We start from the raw sequence: 18,164 nt of genomic DNA, 5'->3' as shown, positions 1-18,164 counted from the left end.
GTGCAAAAGACAGGCCGACATATATATATATATATAAAAAAAATTATAATTGTCATTATATTAATTTCATAATAATGAATAGACCAGGGGCATGTCTCTCCTTGCCTCATTCTCAGTATAAATGGCAGAGATTATTGCCTTTGGAGAACACATACATTATAGGCTGTGCTATTACATTTGCATCAATCCTCCAACTTTAACATGGTATCAAAGCCAGCCTGCAAATGTATCAAAGAGAATGTCAAAAATGGAATAATCGAGAGTTCAATGATTTATAATCATATCAATGATAAGCGCTGTAAATTGCATTCTAGGGGATTGCAATCTGAATATGAGAAAGCATTAAAAGATCATATCGATTAAACAGTTGTGCCTGCATTGAGGGAGAAAGAAAATGAGTTTCTTTTGGCAGAAGTTTTAAAGCAATGGGAATATTGCAAACGACTAGCTAATATTCTATTCCCAATCCCGTGTACACGTTTGAATGAATTTCATGAATGGAATGGTCTGAATCCCAAAGAAGCTGCTCAAAGATGCTTCTTTCAAACTGTCTATAATGAAGTATTGTTCAGTAATGTGAAGGCTCAAATTAAAAAAAAACGCATTCATTATCAACGCTATTAATAGCAGGTTATGATCAGAGACAAGTAGGTCAAAGGTGCTCTATATTAAAACAGTGAACACATACAAATGCTATCAGGACTAGAGCATAAGGAAGAGTATATATAAACATAGAGACCCCCAAGGATATTGCCCCATGGAAGAGCAGCGATATCAAGAAAAATGGAGGCATATATTATCATCATCAATATTATCGATTTCAGTGTTATTGTAAAAACTTGAAGTCTATACAACACACATCAGCAGTAGTATATAGAAAAAAAAATATTCATGGAGTTCCAAGTCAACAGCATGTTTGATCATCTTAAGCAGAGCTTGTTATTAATATATGGCGGTGTCTTCTATTTGTTCAGATGACATATAAAGATTATAATTATTTTATTTGTTCAAACTTCCTTAATGACAACAAGAAGGATATGGTGCCATCGGGTGTAAGGAATAAATTGTGCCTTAAAATAAGGACCTATCAAGCGTATGCTAACAACGACTTGAATCATATAACATGTCATGTGATATTTGACGGTAAAGCATCAAAGTCAGCCAACAATTTAAATATTTAATAAAGACAAGAATTAGCAGAGATGACATATTGCTACAATCAAGTAGAGACGTCATACTGGATTAATTGAATTAATAACTAGATACATATGGGTTTGATGACATTAAAAGAAAATGAAACTAATAAAAGAATAAGAACTATTTGGTGCTATTAAAACATTAACTAAAAGGTGTGATTAAAATAATCCAAATTAACATTAACTAAAATGTTAATTTGTACAAGAGAATTGTCTGATTTCAGATATCATAATGTGAAGAATTTATGTGTTACGGTTGAATTATATACTCCCATGATTTCCAACTTGGGGGTTCGACTTGAATTCTGAGAGGCTGCCGTGTCATATGAGGCAGTGGTTTGTGATTCTACAGGGCTGTGTTTAACTTTGAAAGTCCTGTGTTAAGTATCTAAGATCTTGCATTTGATATATTGGAGGTCACGTGCATGATTTGGAGCCTACACAACACAACTTGGAATCTGCATTTAGCTTGAAAGGTATCAGACATTTGTAATCTTCTTATCATGGATGGTTATAGGGAATTTCAGAGGCTGCTGTGCGCTGCATGGGGTTTGGAATTGCAGTTGGACAATTTCTTGCTTCATTTGGACAACATAGTTTGTATATCATTGAGGTTCCAATTTTAAATAAATTGAATTTCATGTAATTTCATTTCTAGTTGACATTAATTGTGCAAACAATCAAATTGCATAAGTAGATGGTTGTCATGTATTTGTGAGTTATTTCCTTAGCATTGCATTTTGATTTTCATTATACGTATATATATATATATATATATATATATATATATATATATATATATATATATATATATATATATATATATATATATATATATATATATATCAAAAATTCACAAAAAAATGAAAAAACACCAACTTAAAAAAAACAAACATCTTAGCATTTCATCAGCATAGCCAGTGGAGCCAGCCAGGTTCTTTACACTAAAAGAGTCAGTCTGTATGGTGCCCGAGTCACAGTTTGTACGGTGACAATGGGTGAACCATACAGTATGGTGGATAGAAGATGTCATACAAATTGGTTTGATGTTAGGGAAATCAACTGAATGGCAAGGAGAGATGTTGCACTAGATTGTTCACTATGTTTGGGGTGTCTATTCGTGGTGGTGAGAGAAAGTGCGCATTGGTTTATTGCGTGCCTTCAATAATGCCATGCCAGATGGAAATAAAAATATAATTGAACACCAGGAATACTGGCCAACACAAATATGTACGAAAAACATAGATATGTATGCCCAACAAGAGATATATATGCAATTTGTTGCCAAAACACAAATTTATATAGACAAGATGGCACTCGAACTTGCCAGATCCAAGAAAATTAAAGCAAGGAGACTAGGGTAGGGTAGAATTCTATCAAAACTGCATAAGCCAAATAGAGAAGATCTTTCACTTTTGAAATGGCTAATAGAGCAGATTTCCAACTAGAACGGTAATACAATAGAATAAATTCAAGAGGCATACCAAAAAGCATCTTACCCGTTGGTTATAAATACCCCAGTGGAGGAAAACCGCCGAGGTGTACAAGTGTCGACACGACAACAAACACCTACGACCAAAAAAAATATGGGCCCGAGATATACATAAATCAATCGAAACCCCAAGTACAAATATTTTTGTTTTATTCATTTGGGCCCCATATATATTAATTGAAGTAAATAATTAAGGTCTTTTTTATTAGATAATTTAAATTCTGGGACCAATTAATTAATTAATTAAATAAAATTATTAAATGAAATTTGGGGACATCACATAGAGTATGAACCGTCCACAACATTGAATGGCCCAAAACTAGATATTTGTATTTTAGACGGTAAGAATACAATTTAGAGCACATCAAATCTATCTTTAATTGAAGACTTCACAAATTTAGACCACAGGCAAAATAGGGTGAGGAGTGATTCCCACCAAAACTGTGAATGCCAGAATAAGGAAGATCTTGCACCTCTGGAATGACGAACAAGACTTAATCCCAACTGGAATTGCAAATAAATAAGAAACACTTAACTTCACTATCACTTTCAATTCCTACAATGTCAATCACGACCTTATAAGGCGCCCCAGGAAGTTTCCCAAAGGGTTACAAGTAGGTTGACATTAGAAATTCAATACTTTTTAAAAAAATATTTATTTATTTAATCAAAAAATCTGTAGGATTTAATTAAATTTGGGACCACCTAACTAATTTAATTGAGTCAGTTGAATATTTCGGGGACATTACAATTATATACAAGTGTATACCTTTACTCATTAAATTCATATATGCATTTACTTAGATGCATTTTTCTATTATATTTTATATGTAGTTGTCCTTGTTTATTTTCTTTTGACTATTGCCTTTTCCTCTTCTTTGTTTCTTCTTTCTTGATTTTCTTTCTTTTTCTTTATTCATTTCTCTTAGTATGCATGTCTTTTCTCAACCTCCTTTTTCTTGAGTTTTGGTCTATATCATGTTATCTTTTGCATTCTTGCATTGTCACATCCTGATGATGGATCATGGAGTATGATCCAAAACATTGATGTTAAAAATTGGCACACAATCTTATCCAAATGTGTTTCAGCAACATTTCATGAATTGTGGAAACCTGTTATCTTTAGTGACCTCATCCTCAATTGTTTCTCCAAGACCATTGATGGCACTCACAACTTCATCTACACCAAGGAAGTAGGTGGCAATGTTTTCTTTTCTCTTCACCTTTAGGCTTGAAAGTTGCCTCGTGTGGGTTTGGAGCTTATCCCTTTTCACCATGTCATTTCTCTCATAAGTCTTTTGAAGCTGTTCCTATTTCTTTTGCTCTGCCCCTATTTTTAGGGTTCTCTTTTCCTAGAACTTTCTATTGTTAACTACTATTTCTTCTAGTTTCATTGAACTAGTTTTGGTCAGGATTGGTGATTAATCTAATTTCATTTTCATTTTTGTTTTTCTCTCCCATTCTTTTCTTTTTCTAGAGTATAATGTAATATTGATGTATGACTTATAAAAATAGGTTTCATTAGGGGATATCATAATAATGCATCTTATTATGGATTCTAATTTTAATTAAGGTTGTTGAGTTGGATTCCTGTTACAATTAATGCATACTTGCCAACATTGTCCATATATTTTCATTGCATTATTTATTATCCACTTATCCCTTTTTGCCTACTTAAATGCAGGTTCGAGAGCAAGCCATTTTATTGAACCTTGGTTCTTTGCGGGCAATGGCAAAGGCTGATAACGTTCTCGTGTTTGATCATAGGAGGTTAGGCTTGATCAATGAATTTTATATTTTTCTCTACATATATGGTTACTTTGTAAGTTAGTTTTCAATGCTTGGTTTTTTGAAAATGATCGCTTCAGTGTTTTTCTTGTAGTATAGGTGAATTTGATTAGCATTTCTTGATACTTGAGATGTACTTTCATGATATCTTTGGTACTGGATTCAATGTCCCTGCAATATAACCAATCTTTTTCTTCCAATTTTGTACTTGTTTCTTGATTTTTATTTGGCGTGTTCTATGATATTTTTTAAATAAGCATATTTGCAGCATTATGATGTTTAGTGGAATATTGATAAATGTTTAGCTTATAAAATAAATAATTTTGTATTATATTTTTCAATTTCTTAAGTTGCATAGCTCAGAGTATGTCGAGAAAAATGTGAAGGGAAGGAAAGATAATTGACATCAAAATTCATTTTGTGAAACAAAAATCAACTGAAGATGTTAGGTAATATATGTTTTGTTATTCTAAATGATATACAATATTGTAAATATGAAGCATCTTATTGTGGATTCTCATTGAGATTAGAAGTCGTATTATTTCTGATTTGAGCATTGTAAATGATAATATGTTAATACCTCATAAGATCTGACAACAATTGTATGGCAGTAATTCTTCCAGCTTGTTCATCGTCTGAATATTGAGGTCAGTGATATGTCATTTCAGTACTGTACTCTCAATCCAGAAAAAACAATAAGAGTTTAGAGTTTATTATTATTTCAGCTTTGAATGCTTGAATTGTGAATGATTGTTACCAGCAATTAGTAAGATAACTTTTTGATAAAATGTCTATGAGCTTAAGTGGAAATTGTTTGATTGAGAGGAGGTCACATTGTTATCTGAATTATGGGTACACACACATTTCTGGAGGTTTATAGCAAGTTTCAAACCTTGTAAGAGCTGTACCAACCTCCTGGGAAGTCTGCAGTATCACAGAAGGTGTATAAATCTCTATATACTTAACACTGGTTAGTTTTCAGTCCAACCTGATATAGGAGGCTCATATCCAGTTTGAATTCATACATATCAGTTTATATAGAAAGCTGCAGTAAGAAATGAATTTGTACGTATCCGAAATGAAAACTACTTACTCTCTCATATTCAGTTTGAATTCGTACATATCTGTTTATTTCTATTAAATATTTCTTCCATTCTTTTACAAAAGAAGAAATGAAGCCCAGTGTCAATGGTTGATAGTGTCGGTCGGATCAGTTAAATTGACTAATTCATACTTGATCAAATTACATTACTCACCATCTGTATTTAACTCTAAGTTATTATTCTGATTTTAGTAATAATTATTAATACAACATTCTTGTATATATATATATATATATATATATTTATTAAATATACATATATACATACATACATACATAGGTGTGTGTGTGTGTGTGTGTGTGTGTGTGTGTGTATGTATGTATATATACTGCTGTTAAATAGCTATTAATCATATCACAGAAACTAAAATTGATTAACCTTGAGTTAAATAAACTCTGTGTATTTCCATCGACCATCTCAGTCGATATTGGTATGGTATTGAAATCTGATCATAATCGGCCACTCAAGTCAATATTATTATTGTGCTAAAACTGATCATAATCGAACATTTGAAGTCAATATTATCATTGTGTTAAATCTAATCATAGTCAACCATTCGAAATTGATATCATTATTATGTTAATCTTATCAAGTATCGACTCTCTAACGTCGAGTAATACTGCAGTAAACTATCTAATGTCGATTAATGCTGCAGCCTTCCTGTAGACACAGACTTCTTGTAGCCTATGATATTATTTGGAATTTATATTTATTATATTTTAATATTACTTTAAAGTGCAATCAATTTATTATGAAAAAAAGTAAATCTTTTGGAAATTGAAATTAAATATTATTCTATTTCTTCTAGAAGGAGGCCAACCTCTTGGAGGAAAAGTATATATAGGGAGGAAAGCCTCATCGTTGGATATCGAATGTGGTGCCATCTACTTTGCTTGATAACTCGTGGATCCAAGGGAATCTGCAGTTTTCTATAATGGTCATTGGGAATGAACATTCACATTAATTCACATAACTTTGGTGGTGAAAGATCCTCCAAAGGGTTGCAACTATTGGAGAAGACAAATCAGTCTTCTCATTGTGCCATGTTTGTGGCCTAGGGCCAGATTTGTGGAGATAGATCGAAGAAATAAGTCTGATATTAATTTCAGGCATATTGCAATAGTGCTAGGGTATTTGGCTAATGATTCTGGAAGAGTTTGGAAGATTTCCCTATAGCTGAAGGTGAAGAATGTCATTGTTACAGTGTCGTTGCTAAAGTGTTTCTACTACAGTGACATTCAGATAATTCAGGAAGTTTCCAGGTTCCCATCATCGTATATTATGGATTGTTCTGAAGCAAGATCTGAATACTTTTAGGGCATTTGTAGGGACATTGTAATCAGTTATGGAAGCAATGTAATGTGATTTTATATCAGTGAGTTGTCATATTAAAGGGGTTAGAATATCATTGAAATCTTGCATGGCAGGTGTTTGTCCTAATATCATACTGCTGTAGATGTACATTTTCTCATATTTAACAAATGCTGATACACTAAAAAAATACGAAAACATTTACATCTTCATTGTTAGATATTCTAGAGTTTTGCAAGCGTATCTATTGTTATCAATTAGAGTTTGGTATTTAGGAAGAATCAGAAATTAAATCAACAATATATTTCTTACGTGCAAAGTGTTTAATGAAATTCTCAGGTCAAGAAATAAGAAAAATTGAATTCAGAATTGCAAGGGATATTATATAACTATATACAATAGTGCCCACTAGAAACCCACCACATAGGAACCACTTTACATGGGTCCCAAAGACAAGCTAAACCACCAGAGTTACCTTGCACCCTAATGCATTGACAGTGTCCCTTGCTCCAAACTTTAGTAGCCAAGTTTAACATTCCTTCCAGAGACACATTGTCTACTGGAACACACTTCTTGAGTACTTTTTGTTGCACCCCTAATGCCAAAGGAGATCCTTTACTTTTGATTGCATATTAAAGGTCCTTTTCGACCCCAATCAAAGAGTTGCCTAAACTCGAGCCATCCTTAACCATATTCCTCTCCCTCGGAATTGAAACACTTAACAATATTAGAGTGACATTCGTGACCATGTGTGACTCTGAATCTACAACCTAAGAATCTAGTAAGAATCTAGAGGTGGAATAGATTCTTGCTAACCAACATTTTGTTCTGTAGTCGTAGGATATTGACTTGGAGGAAGTCCAACATGAGCATCGTTAAGCTGATCTAATTCTTTAAGAGCCTCAAAGGTATAAAAAATCTCATCAACTTGCCTATCCTTCAAAGTTCTTTTTTGCTCTCTCCCCTTATCACGAGCATTGACCAGAACAAACCTTTTCATGTCTTCCACTAAAGGAGCTTTCCCTTTATCTTTCTTGGGAGGGGGCCAGACCGGTCCACTATTAGATGAACCAAAAGAATTCATCCTAGGGCATGTTATTGGCTCAAAGACATGATATCCCAGTATCAACTCTCAAAAGTATACCTGACTTTACTTGTGAAACTTCCATCTCTCTTGTAGAACATATTCAAGAGATTTCAAATGTTTTTAATATACATGGTATTACAGAGGATGATGTTGCTGTTAGGCTTCTAGCTTAATCCTTAAAGGGAAAAGCATTACAATGGTATAGAGGTTTGCCTCATAACTCTATTACGGATTGGGATGGGTTAGGAGCAGGACTTTGCAAACACTACAAAGATAAAAGTGATCATTTATCACTTTTGGAGCAGCTGACAACTATGAAAAGAGCACCCCATGAATATATGATTGATTTTAATTATAGATTTCAAAAGACATGGGTAAAAATACCTACTGTAGTAAAGCCTTCCCCTGATAATGCTTTCTTACATTACCTCAGAGCTTTAAATAGTGACATAGCTACCACAGTGCAAACCATGGGAGGGAATACTTTACCAGATGCTTATGAAATTGTTATAAGGGCAGAAAATATCTTGATACAAGGAGGGAAGTTAGCTCCAAGGCCCCCAATGCCCTTCTTTCCTGATATGCCTAATCATTAGCCCACTTTGGCCCCTACCCCTACCACATCTACAAGTCAGCCCCTTGCTATTGTCCCTTCAGCCTCCACATCTTCAAATGGAATAGATGAGATTAAAGATATGATGCAGTCCATGATGCAAAATATAGACAAGAAGTTGCAGGGCCAGGAAAAGAAGCTAGAGGATAGCTTCTCAGTGATACAAAAGATGAGTAACAAAGTGGTGACCCTAGAAAGGCAACAAGCTCAAAACAATAAGCCTCCCAACCTCAGTATCAAGGTCCCATACAAAATAGGCCTCCAAATCAAAACCAGGGTCATGTTCCATATAATCAGAATAGACCTATTGGCAATACCTTTGCTGCAAATATAAACCCAAATAGGGCTTTAGTCCTTCAGAATAATCTTGCTCAAGATCAAGACTTGTTTACCGTACAGGTAAAATAAATGAATGCATACAGACAATGGAACAGAATAGCAGAATTATATTCGCATATGCTAGACATACATTATGCTTCATAAGGTAAGATTCAATGATAGAAGATGATTCATGATGAATTACAATGATCCCAGACGGGATATAAATACTATCCATTGAACCTTCCTGAAGGAGTTCGTCGGCCACAAACATTATGTCCGCTACAAACTATTTACTCGTCGGCTACAGAATACAGAAACACCGACGACAATTAGCCCATTGGCTACAGAAACACCGCCGACAATCACTCCGTCGGCTACAGAAACACTGACGAAAATCCAGTCGGCAGACACAGTTTCTACCTACGACATCATCCCCCCCAAAAGGAAAAGTCATCTCCGAACGACAATTACAAAATATCTTAGATAATTTAACAAACAAAATACATTAACAGAGTGAGTACAACAAAAAATCTGCTTCTGTCACATCACTTCACATTCATCCTGTTACATCTGTAGCCTTTGCTAACACAATACTGTCTCCTCAAGCTGACCTTGATAGCCACCCGTGCTTCTTTCTCTACTTCCAACACTGGGTCCACTGAGCTAAGTGTCGCTGTACTGCCTTCTGGATGACCCACTCCTCCCGAGCTCTCTATGCATCCACCAAGACAACCTTTCGGCCAACACCTACTCCTAGTGCCTTTGGTACACAGAAAGTCCATGCCTGCAGCAACTTCAACTCTTCTCAACTGGTCAGACTCCCACGACTGATATCCGCAACGACTAGGGGTCCAAGGGGAAACGCCCCCGGTGGGGTCGAGGCGCAGCGCCCTTGCGGGGTCCTGGGGCATGCGCTCCCTGTCGCAATACAGGGCGGGGTCGAGGGGCAACGCCCCTCGCCGCCAAGACCAAATTAGCACTTTGCAACCCACACAGAAATGCACGGAACACACCATTTCTTTTATTTTCTGCCGATTCTACACTCTTTCTGGCAACCACTGATGCGTCCCCTTCCCTTTGACATCATCTGTAATCATTCTGAACAATTTGAATCTGTCATCGTTTTTTTTTCTTTTTTTTTTTTTTAGCAAACCCTCCTCGGGGAAAGAAAAGAACGCCACGTCAAGTATCACAACCCCCGAAACTAGCAAATCCCAGCCAAAAATCAGAAGCTTCTCAAGTCTACCTTTCCAATTACATTAGCTCACACAGGCGCGCGACTTCTCACACCGCAAGCTCAAAATTTGGAGTCGTCGTTCTTCAACCTTCCCACAACAGAAAGTCTCCACCCTTCCAAACCCTCAATCGCTATTCTGAAGTCTGTTAAAATTCTCTGCTACGAGTATGAACACGGCCGTCCCAGTACGGAGATGTGAATCGATGGCATTGATTGTATTGCCCAGAACTCCACGGAAATGGTCAAATGCTCCACGGGAATATGGACTTTGCAAGCCCAACACCGCGGGTACCCCGTAACAAATATCCCATCTCGCCAAACTACAACTCCTCTACCACAATCAATCCCATTCGGGAGAGTTGCTATTTTTTTTTTAAATTTTAAATTTTTGTTTTTAACAGGTCCACAGACTGCTTCTGCGGACAGGAGAATTGGCCGTGGGGCAACCTCCCACAGGAGAGTTGCCCACGGGGCAATCTCCCGCGGAGAGTTGCCTGCGGGGCAACCTCCCGCGGAGATGCGCTCGCGGGCCATCGGAGAGTTGCCCGCGGGGCAACCTCTCGTGGGGATATGCCCGCGGGGCATTCTCCTGCGTAGAGTTGCCCGCGGAACATTCTCCCACGGCCTACATACTTTTTTTTTTTTTTTTTCAAATATTTATTTATTTTTTCTTTTTTTTAAAAAAAATTTTTAAAATTTTTTTTCTAAAATAAAAATACAGAGGTACTTCAATTTTGCCTCCAGGCATCGCCATTTTGCAACGACGACGATGAGGGAATCATCTGATCATTCTGTGATGGTGACGGCATCTTCCTGGCAGGGTAGGATCCGTTGACTGCGTGAAGTACCTCTTGCCTGTCCAACGTCCCCAACTTTACCACTCGATTGTCGCCGACCTCTCGAATCTGATATGGTCCAACCCATCTTGCCTTAAACCTTTCCTGTTTGCTTTCATTTTGATCGTCGTACTTGAGTACCAACTGCCCCGGCTGAAACCTGTTGAGTTTGTCATGCCACGCCGTATGCCTATTTTGTGTCACCTCCGTTGCCCACTGTGCCTGTGGTCGTCACGCATCTAGCTTATTTCCTTGCTGTCGGTACCCTTCAAGTAATTTTATGGTGCGATGCCTTCTTTTCTTCCTGCGCGGTCCGTTCACCGTGTACCGAATGGTGGGATCTTTCTTTTTTCTAGGTTTGGACTGTATGTTCTTCCCCTCAGCTTTAGGCATAACCACCTTTCCTTCTTCCGCTGCTCTGTATTCCTTCAGACACTCATTTTTCTCTTTTTTCTCACTTTCGTCGACCCTTAGCATATCACAACTCGGAAAGAGTTCGTAGTCTTCTATTTGACAGTGGTAAAGGCCATTCACCGAGTCTAGGTCGTCATCATTTGATCCTCCTTCTAGTGTCAATACTCCTTCGTCATTCGGTTCCATTCTCCTCTTTCCTTCATCGTCATTTCTTTCGTCGTCACTGTCGCCTTCACCTTCCGAGTCTGATGATGCTGCCTCCTCACCTACCATTTGTGTGTGCAGGTCAATTATGAATCTTTTGCCTCCGTGCTCCATTGATAGGGTATTTCGTTTCCAATCATGTTTTACTTTTGCTTGCACCAACCAATTCCGTCCCAGAATAGCATCATATCCTTTTCTTTTCAATGGAATGACTACGAAATCCAATAAAAATGGTTGCGTACCAATGGTTACTGGTTGCGCCCTCAAGGTTCCTAACGGTTTGATCCTGTGTTGGTCCGCCATGAACAGCTGGAATGTAGGTGGCCATAGCGTCGGCTTTCCTAACTTCTTACAAGTATCCTCCGGCAACACATTCACGCCGGAGCCTCCGTCGACAATTGTGTCTGTCAGAACATTTTCCAAAATCCCCATCTCGACGACCGCCAAATGCCTTCTCGTAGTGAGCGCCAGGAGCATTGGGTCTGTTGTCATCACTTTCCTACTATCCCTTCCTGTGTCCTCTGTTGCTTTCGAAAACGGTGTATGATTCAGAACGTTCGTCCGTAACTAGGGCATTGTGAGAAGGTCACTTATCTTGACCGGTATCTCCATTTGTAAGATCTGCCGTACAATGTTTTGTTCTGCGAAGTTCCTTGTCAAGGTGCTGGTGATGTCTTTCAACTGAGATGTCTCCGCCGACAATGCCTTTGCAATTTCCGCCTGTGCTTCCTCAAATTCCCTCTTTTCTTCCGTCGGATTTGGGTACTCTTTTGCTTGCCTCCGTGTAATTGCCAGAACCTCTTCATCCGTTCGGACAGTGATCAAATTCACTCCAGACTTCGGGCACTTGGCATCTTCATGGTCACCGGGTCTGCACCATCTGCATAATAATTTTGGTGTGTTTGCCACTGTACAATCCTATGCAAAATGACCCCACAAATCACATGCTCGGCATTGAACGATCGGCTGTCCGTTTGCATCATACTGGGTTCGACTTCGGCTCTGATTATTATTGTTATTGTTCGCATTGTTGTTATTTTTCCCTTTGTTATTATTCTTGTACCCTTCGAATGTGGCACCTACTCTATTCGTATTTCCACTATTGCCTGACGGGGAAGCCTCCTATGTAAAAAGCACTTGTAGAGATCCTCGTCTTCATGTTAAAGGGGCACTCTTTTGTCGAATGGCCCATGATCTGACAAATGTCACAAAATTGGTTCTTTGGACACGATCCTTTAGTATGACCGTCGGTCTTACACTCTGTGCACCACAGCTCACTGCCTTTTGGCTCCTTCTGCATGTTTTTAAACTCCTTCATCATGCGGATCATGTCCTTCTATAGGGCACGAACCTTCTTACTGTTGCCTTCATCGTCGTTGCTATCACCTCTGCCAGGCTCGTCGTCATCCGAATCAAATGAGCTAGTCTTGTCTTCTTCTTTGTCTTCAGCTCACTTTCAAGGTCCAATGCTCTGTTATAAGCTTCCGTGTATGATGACGGTGGCACAATTTTCATTTTCCTTCGCAACTTCGAGCGTAGGCCTTCCACGAACCATCTTTTCTAAAGTCTGTTTGCCGGCTTACTTTCCATTTTGGTTATCAAGTCTTTTAATTTCTTGGCATAAATGTGGACGGTTTCGTTTTTCCCCTGCTTAGTATTGAAGATCTTTGCTACAATTTCATTATCATCCCGCAACAGTTTAAATTTTGCCAGAAACTCCTTTTTAATGTTATCCCAACTGTTTAGCTTTTGTGGATCTGTATCAGTAAACCAATCAATTGCTACGCCTTGTAGGGTGGCCGAAAATTGCCTCATCCAGTCGTCTTCATCAGTTATCCCATTTGCCTTCTAGATTGTTTCACATGTTTTACAATGTCGAATGGGATCGACCGTACCATCGCCATTGAACTTCGACAGTTTCTCTTTTGGTCTCGTCATCACAATTGGTTTCTGTAAATAGGCGTTGCTCGGTCTTGTAACACTGGCGCTCTTTACTCCCACACCGGTGGTCTGCACTCCCACACCAATAGTCTGTACTCCAACACCGGCGGACTGGTCTCCCACACCGGCGGTCTGCACTCCCACACCGACGGACTGGTCTCCCACATCGGCGGTCTGCACTCCCACACCGGTGGACTGGTCTCCCACACTGGCGGTCTGCACTGCCACACCGGCGGTTTACACTCCCACACCAGTGGATTGCTCTCCCACACCGGCGGACTGCACTCCCACACCAGCGGATTGCTCTCCCACACTGGTGGACTGCACTCCCACACCGGCGGACTGTTCTCCCACACCGGCGGACTCAACAACTGCGAACCTTGGTGAAGAAAAAAGATCTTTTGAATTTGTCTCTCGCAAAAGTGTATCCCGGACGAAGAGGTCACTCCACACTCGTGCTCCCTTGGCAGTCCGAGCCGTGCGAGTCGATGCTCTTCCGTTTGAATTCTCTTCCCTCAGTGAACACAAATTCAAGAACTCCTCCCATGTTTCTTCCACCAACTCCACCCACTATCGAGTCTCCTCCAACAATTCTTCGGCGCTCTTGTTTCTGTCGGCAATCTTCTGAAATCTCTGTCGGCGTTCGGCTTGCTGTGCCAGAATTAAATTCTCTTGCGCAGTACAGATTCCATCTTTTCCCTTGACCTTATTTCGATCCTTATTAAGCTAATTTGGCATTAATCTTCATTCCTCCCACCTTCCAAGTGTATATGAGAAATATGTTAGCAAGTAATACTAATCTATCCAAAAACAAAAGCATTAACTAGCATAAAAACCATAACATATATGAGAGTCAAAGTGAAACCCTTAAATGAGAATATGAGTCATGGAATGGCCCTCCCAATGTGGATGGTCACTTGATTTAGGGATGAGTCTATTTGATTAGTTTGGGATGTATACTCAAGCTTCAAACTAGCTTCAATAGAGATTTTTGGTATTTTTGATGTGGATGCATGCAAAAGTATGGATTTGGCTTCAAAATGGCATTATAACTTTACTTGATGGATTGTGATGATATGGCTTGGGAGGGGATTCAATTTATAGGCTAAGGGCTTGAGGGATGGAGGGCTAAGATGGAAAGAAAGATGAAAGCTTAAGGAGAGCTAGGGTGCACTCAAAGGGGAGCACATGGATTGTGCTTGTTTAGCACCAATCAGGGAGTGACACATGTCACAGGGTGAGTGGATGGAGGAAAGGGGATGGATGAGTCAACAAAGGAGGCTCAAGGGATAATATATTCATAAAGACCCTTCATTATGGCTTGTAAGAGCTTGTAAGAGTCTTTATGACTTTTTTAAGAGCATTCATTGTTGGGTGGTTGGGATATTTTGAGGGGAGTTGAGATTGTTGACTTTCCTTGGCTTAGGAAAGTCTTAAGCTTGCTTAGGGAATGTGACAACATTAGGGGGTGGATTAGGCTTGGGTTTAGGATTAGATTAGGGATGTTAGAGATTTGCAAGTGGATGGCATTCATGAGGGTGGGTGAGTTAGTGGCTAAGCTTGGTTAGTATGGGTGGATGGGGTGGATTAGGCTAAAAAGAGGGATTTAGGATAGGTTAGGGGTTATTAGATTTGAGGGCATTATTTATCAAATAAATTTATTTGATAAATGGGGATTTTGGAATTAGATAGAAGAATAGGATTTAATTGATAAATAATAGGTTATTTGATTTATCAATTAGGACTATAGATAATTAATTAAATTAATCAGCTAGGGGATGGCAAAGGATTAATTAAATAGAAATTTAATTAATGATGCCTTTAGAGATAACTAAATAGGATTACCAAAGCGGTGTAATCAAATTTAGGTATCTACACCAAGTTCATAGGGCAACGATGCCAAATGTTTACTGTATGGGTAAAATAAATGAACGCATACAGACAATGGAACAGAATAGTAGAATTATATTCGCATATACCAGACATACATTATGCTTCATAAGATAAGATTCAATAATAGAAGATGATTCCTGATGAATTACAATGATCCCAGACGGGATATAAATACTATCCGCTGAACCTTCCCGAAGGAGTCTGTCGGCCACAAACATTATGTCCGCTACAAACTATTTACCTGTTGGCTACAGAATACAAAAACATCGACAACAATTAGCCCGTCGGCTACAGAAACACCGCCGACAATCACTCCGTCGGCTACAGAAACACTGACGACAATCCAGTCGGCAGACACAGTTTCTACCTACGACAAGACTTCTGTCCTTCTTGTAATATTCCTATGGATATTGTATGTGCCAGAAGGCAGAGTCTCACTTAGCATTGACTACACAAAAGCAAGCAGTAGGACAACAATATAATGTTAGGCAACCTACTGATGCTTCTCATCTACAACAACAGGGTGATTGTTTTTTCATGAACCATCATCTAGGGGAGCATTGTCATGGTAATCATCATGCTATAGCTCACAACACCAGATGTAAAAGAAGAGCTATTGAAGATGCTACATCTCTCTCACCTAATCAAGCTTCAACTTCATATGCTGCTCCTCATGTTCTGATAACGAATACACACCCAAGTGTGGCCACCCAACATCAACAAGACAGAAATAGAGGGAAGCCCAATGAATCTTAGGCAGCTCATGTTCACTCAGCAGCCCCTACAGTTCCTAAAGCTTTAGTTAAAGCAGTTGGTGCTCCTTTTAACATTGTGATCCGATGAAGAGGACCAATGTCAGTGCCCCTATGTGGGATGTTGTTACTGCTATGCCATCACAGAAGAGGCTACTGCAACAAGATTTAGAGAGCATAGAAGTCAAAGATCAACCACCTAGAGAAGAGGATGCAACAAGCCTAGTGCAACCAATAAAAGGGGGAGAAACAAGTAAGAAAATCAGTCCTCCTCCCTTTCATGTCTCTTTGATAATAGGAGACAAACTAGTCCATAATTGCATGATTGATTCAAGGGCTAGTAGTTCTGTAATGCTTAGAAGTGTAGTTGATCTCCTTGGCATTAAATATAAACCCATAGATGTACTCCAATTAGATGGGAGTTCTATCGAGATTGTAGGAGTCTTAAAAAATGTAGAGATGGCATTGCATGCTTGCCTCGGTTATTGTTACAGAAGATATATCAGTAGTTGAGGTCAAACCCCATTTTTCCATTTGTCTTTCTAGGGATTTCACTACACAAATAGGTGGCTATATTGTAGTAGATTGGTCCTATATGTTTTTTTACACTCCTAGCCCTATAAATATGAACTGAAAAATTAGGGAGGAGGATGAAGGGAACAAATCTCATGAAGCTGCTACTTCCTTGGCAGAAATGCCCGACTATCTTTTGGATGAGTGGGCCCCTGCTTATGAATTTGATCCAGAACAAGAGGCTCTAAAGACAGGCCTTGGCACATATGGCATATTAGAAAAGGACACTTCTATCCCTAGTTTCAGGAGGACACAAGAGGATACTGATGGTCTATGGAGCATGTTCTTTGATGGCTCAAGAAACAAAAATGGCTCAGGGACCAATGTCGTGCTCATTTCTCCTGAATTGGAAAAGTACTATTTTTCTTATAGGCTCCAATTCAGCTGCACCAATAATGTACTAGAGTATGAAGCCCTAATCCAAGGTCTCCAACTTGTACAAAAGAGAGGAGTCAAAACTCTAAGGGTATTTGTGGACAATGAATTGGTTGTTAATCAAGTAAGGAGCCAAATCTCACAAAGAACAACCTCTTGGAAGCATATAAACACAAGGTATGGGATTTGCTTGAAAGTTTTCAAGCATTCAACATTCAGAGTATTCCTAGAACAAGAACAAACATGCTGTCAGGCTTGCAGCCATTGGTGCCAACTATGATGTACCAGAACATGTTGAGGATAAAAAGGAGCAACACATAAAAATAGTCACAAGATCTGCAATCCCAAACAACAATACCAATTGGCAAGTCTTTGATTCTGATGTACAAATTATCAATTTTTTGCAAAATGAAGCAGAATTCTCCAAGAGGAACCTATCTAGACTGCAAGGCCAATATGGTGATCAAATCATGAGCCTCAGTTCAAACAGGTTATCCAAAGGCCTAATCACTTTGGAGAGTATCTTTAACCCTAATGATCAAGCAAGGAGCAAAGGTTTGAACTTGGCTACAAATAAAGATGATCACTTACCAGTTGCAATTGCTAATGGAAAGACTCAATTTGGGAAGGTAATGGAGATGGCTTTCAGGAGCATGATTGAGAAGTTTGTTCTGGTTTACCTTGATGACATAATAGACTACTCCAAGAATGCGACAAATCGTTTTAGTCATTTGAGGTAGGTGTTCATGAAATGCAGAGAGTATGGTGTATCCCTAAATCCAAGCAAGTGTGTAATTGCCACACATCAGGGAAAATTGCTGGGACATATTGTGTCCAAGGATGCTTGCTCTCCCACTTCCTACTCATAAAAAAGTGCTGCAAAGCTTCCTTGGTAGAATCAACTTTGTAAGGAGATTTATCGCTAATTTTGCTACCATGGTTAGGCCCCTTACAACTATGCTAAAAAAGAATATAGTCTTCACCTGTACAAAGGAAGGGAGAGCTGGTTTTGAAGAGATTAAGGCATC

General features: G+C 38.7%; 1 protein-coding gene across 2 annotated transcripts in view; it reads left to right on the top strand.

Annotated features, from left to right (window-relative positions):
• Positions 1-18,164, top strand: part of MGT10 (magnesium (Mg) transporter 10) — a 326,639-nt gene that overhangs the window by 99,977 nt on the left and 208,498 nt on the right. For both annotated transcript variants that reach the window (XM_089817707.1, XM_089817703.1), the window contains exon 4: positions 4,373-4,458. In XM_089817707.1, the coding sequence (XP_089673833.1) occupies positions 4,373-4,458 (86 nt within the window). The remainder of the gene's footprint in view (positions 1-4,372; positions 4,459-18,164) is intronic.

Source organism: Cupressus sempervirens, chromosome 1 (assembly GCF_028749045.1).
Source record: "Cupressus sempervirens isolate cs-2001-9-10 chromosome 1, ASM2874904v1, whole genome shotgun sequence".
Taxonomy (NCBI): domain Eukaryota; kingdom Viridiplantae; phylum Streptophyta; class Pinopsida; order Cupressales; family Cupressaceae; genus Cupressus; species Cupressus sempervirens.
Note: the sequence above shows the minus strand (reverse complement) of the source record. Positions and strands in the feature narration are given on the sequence as shown.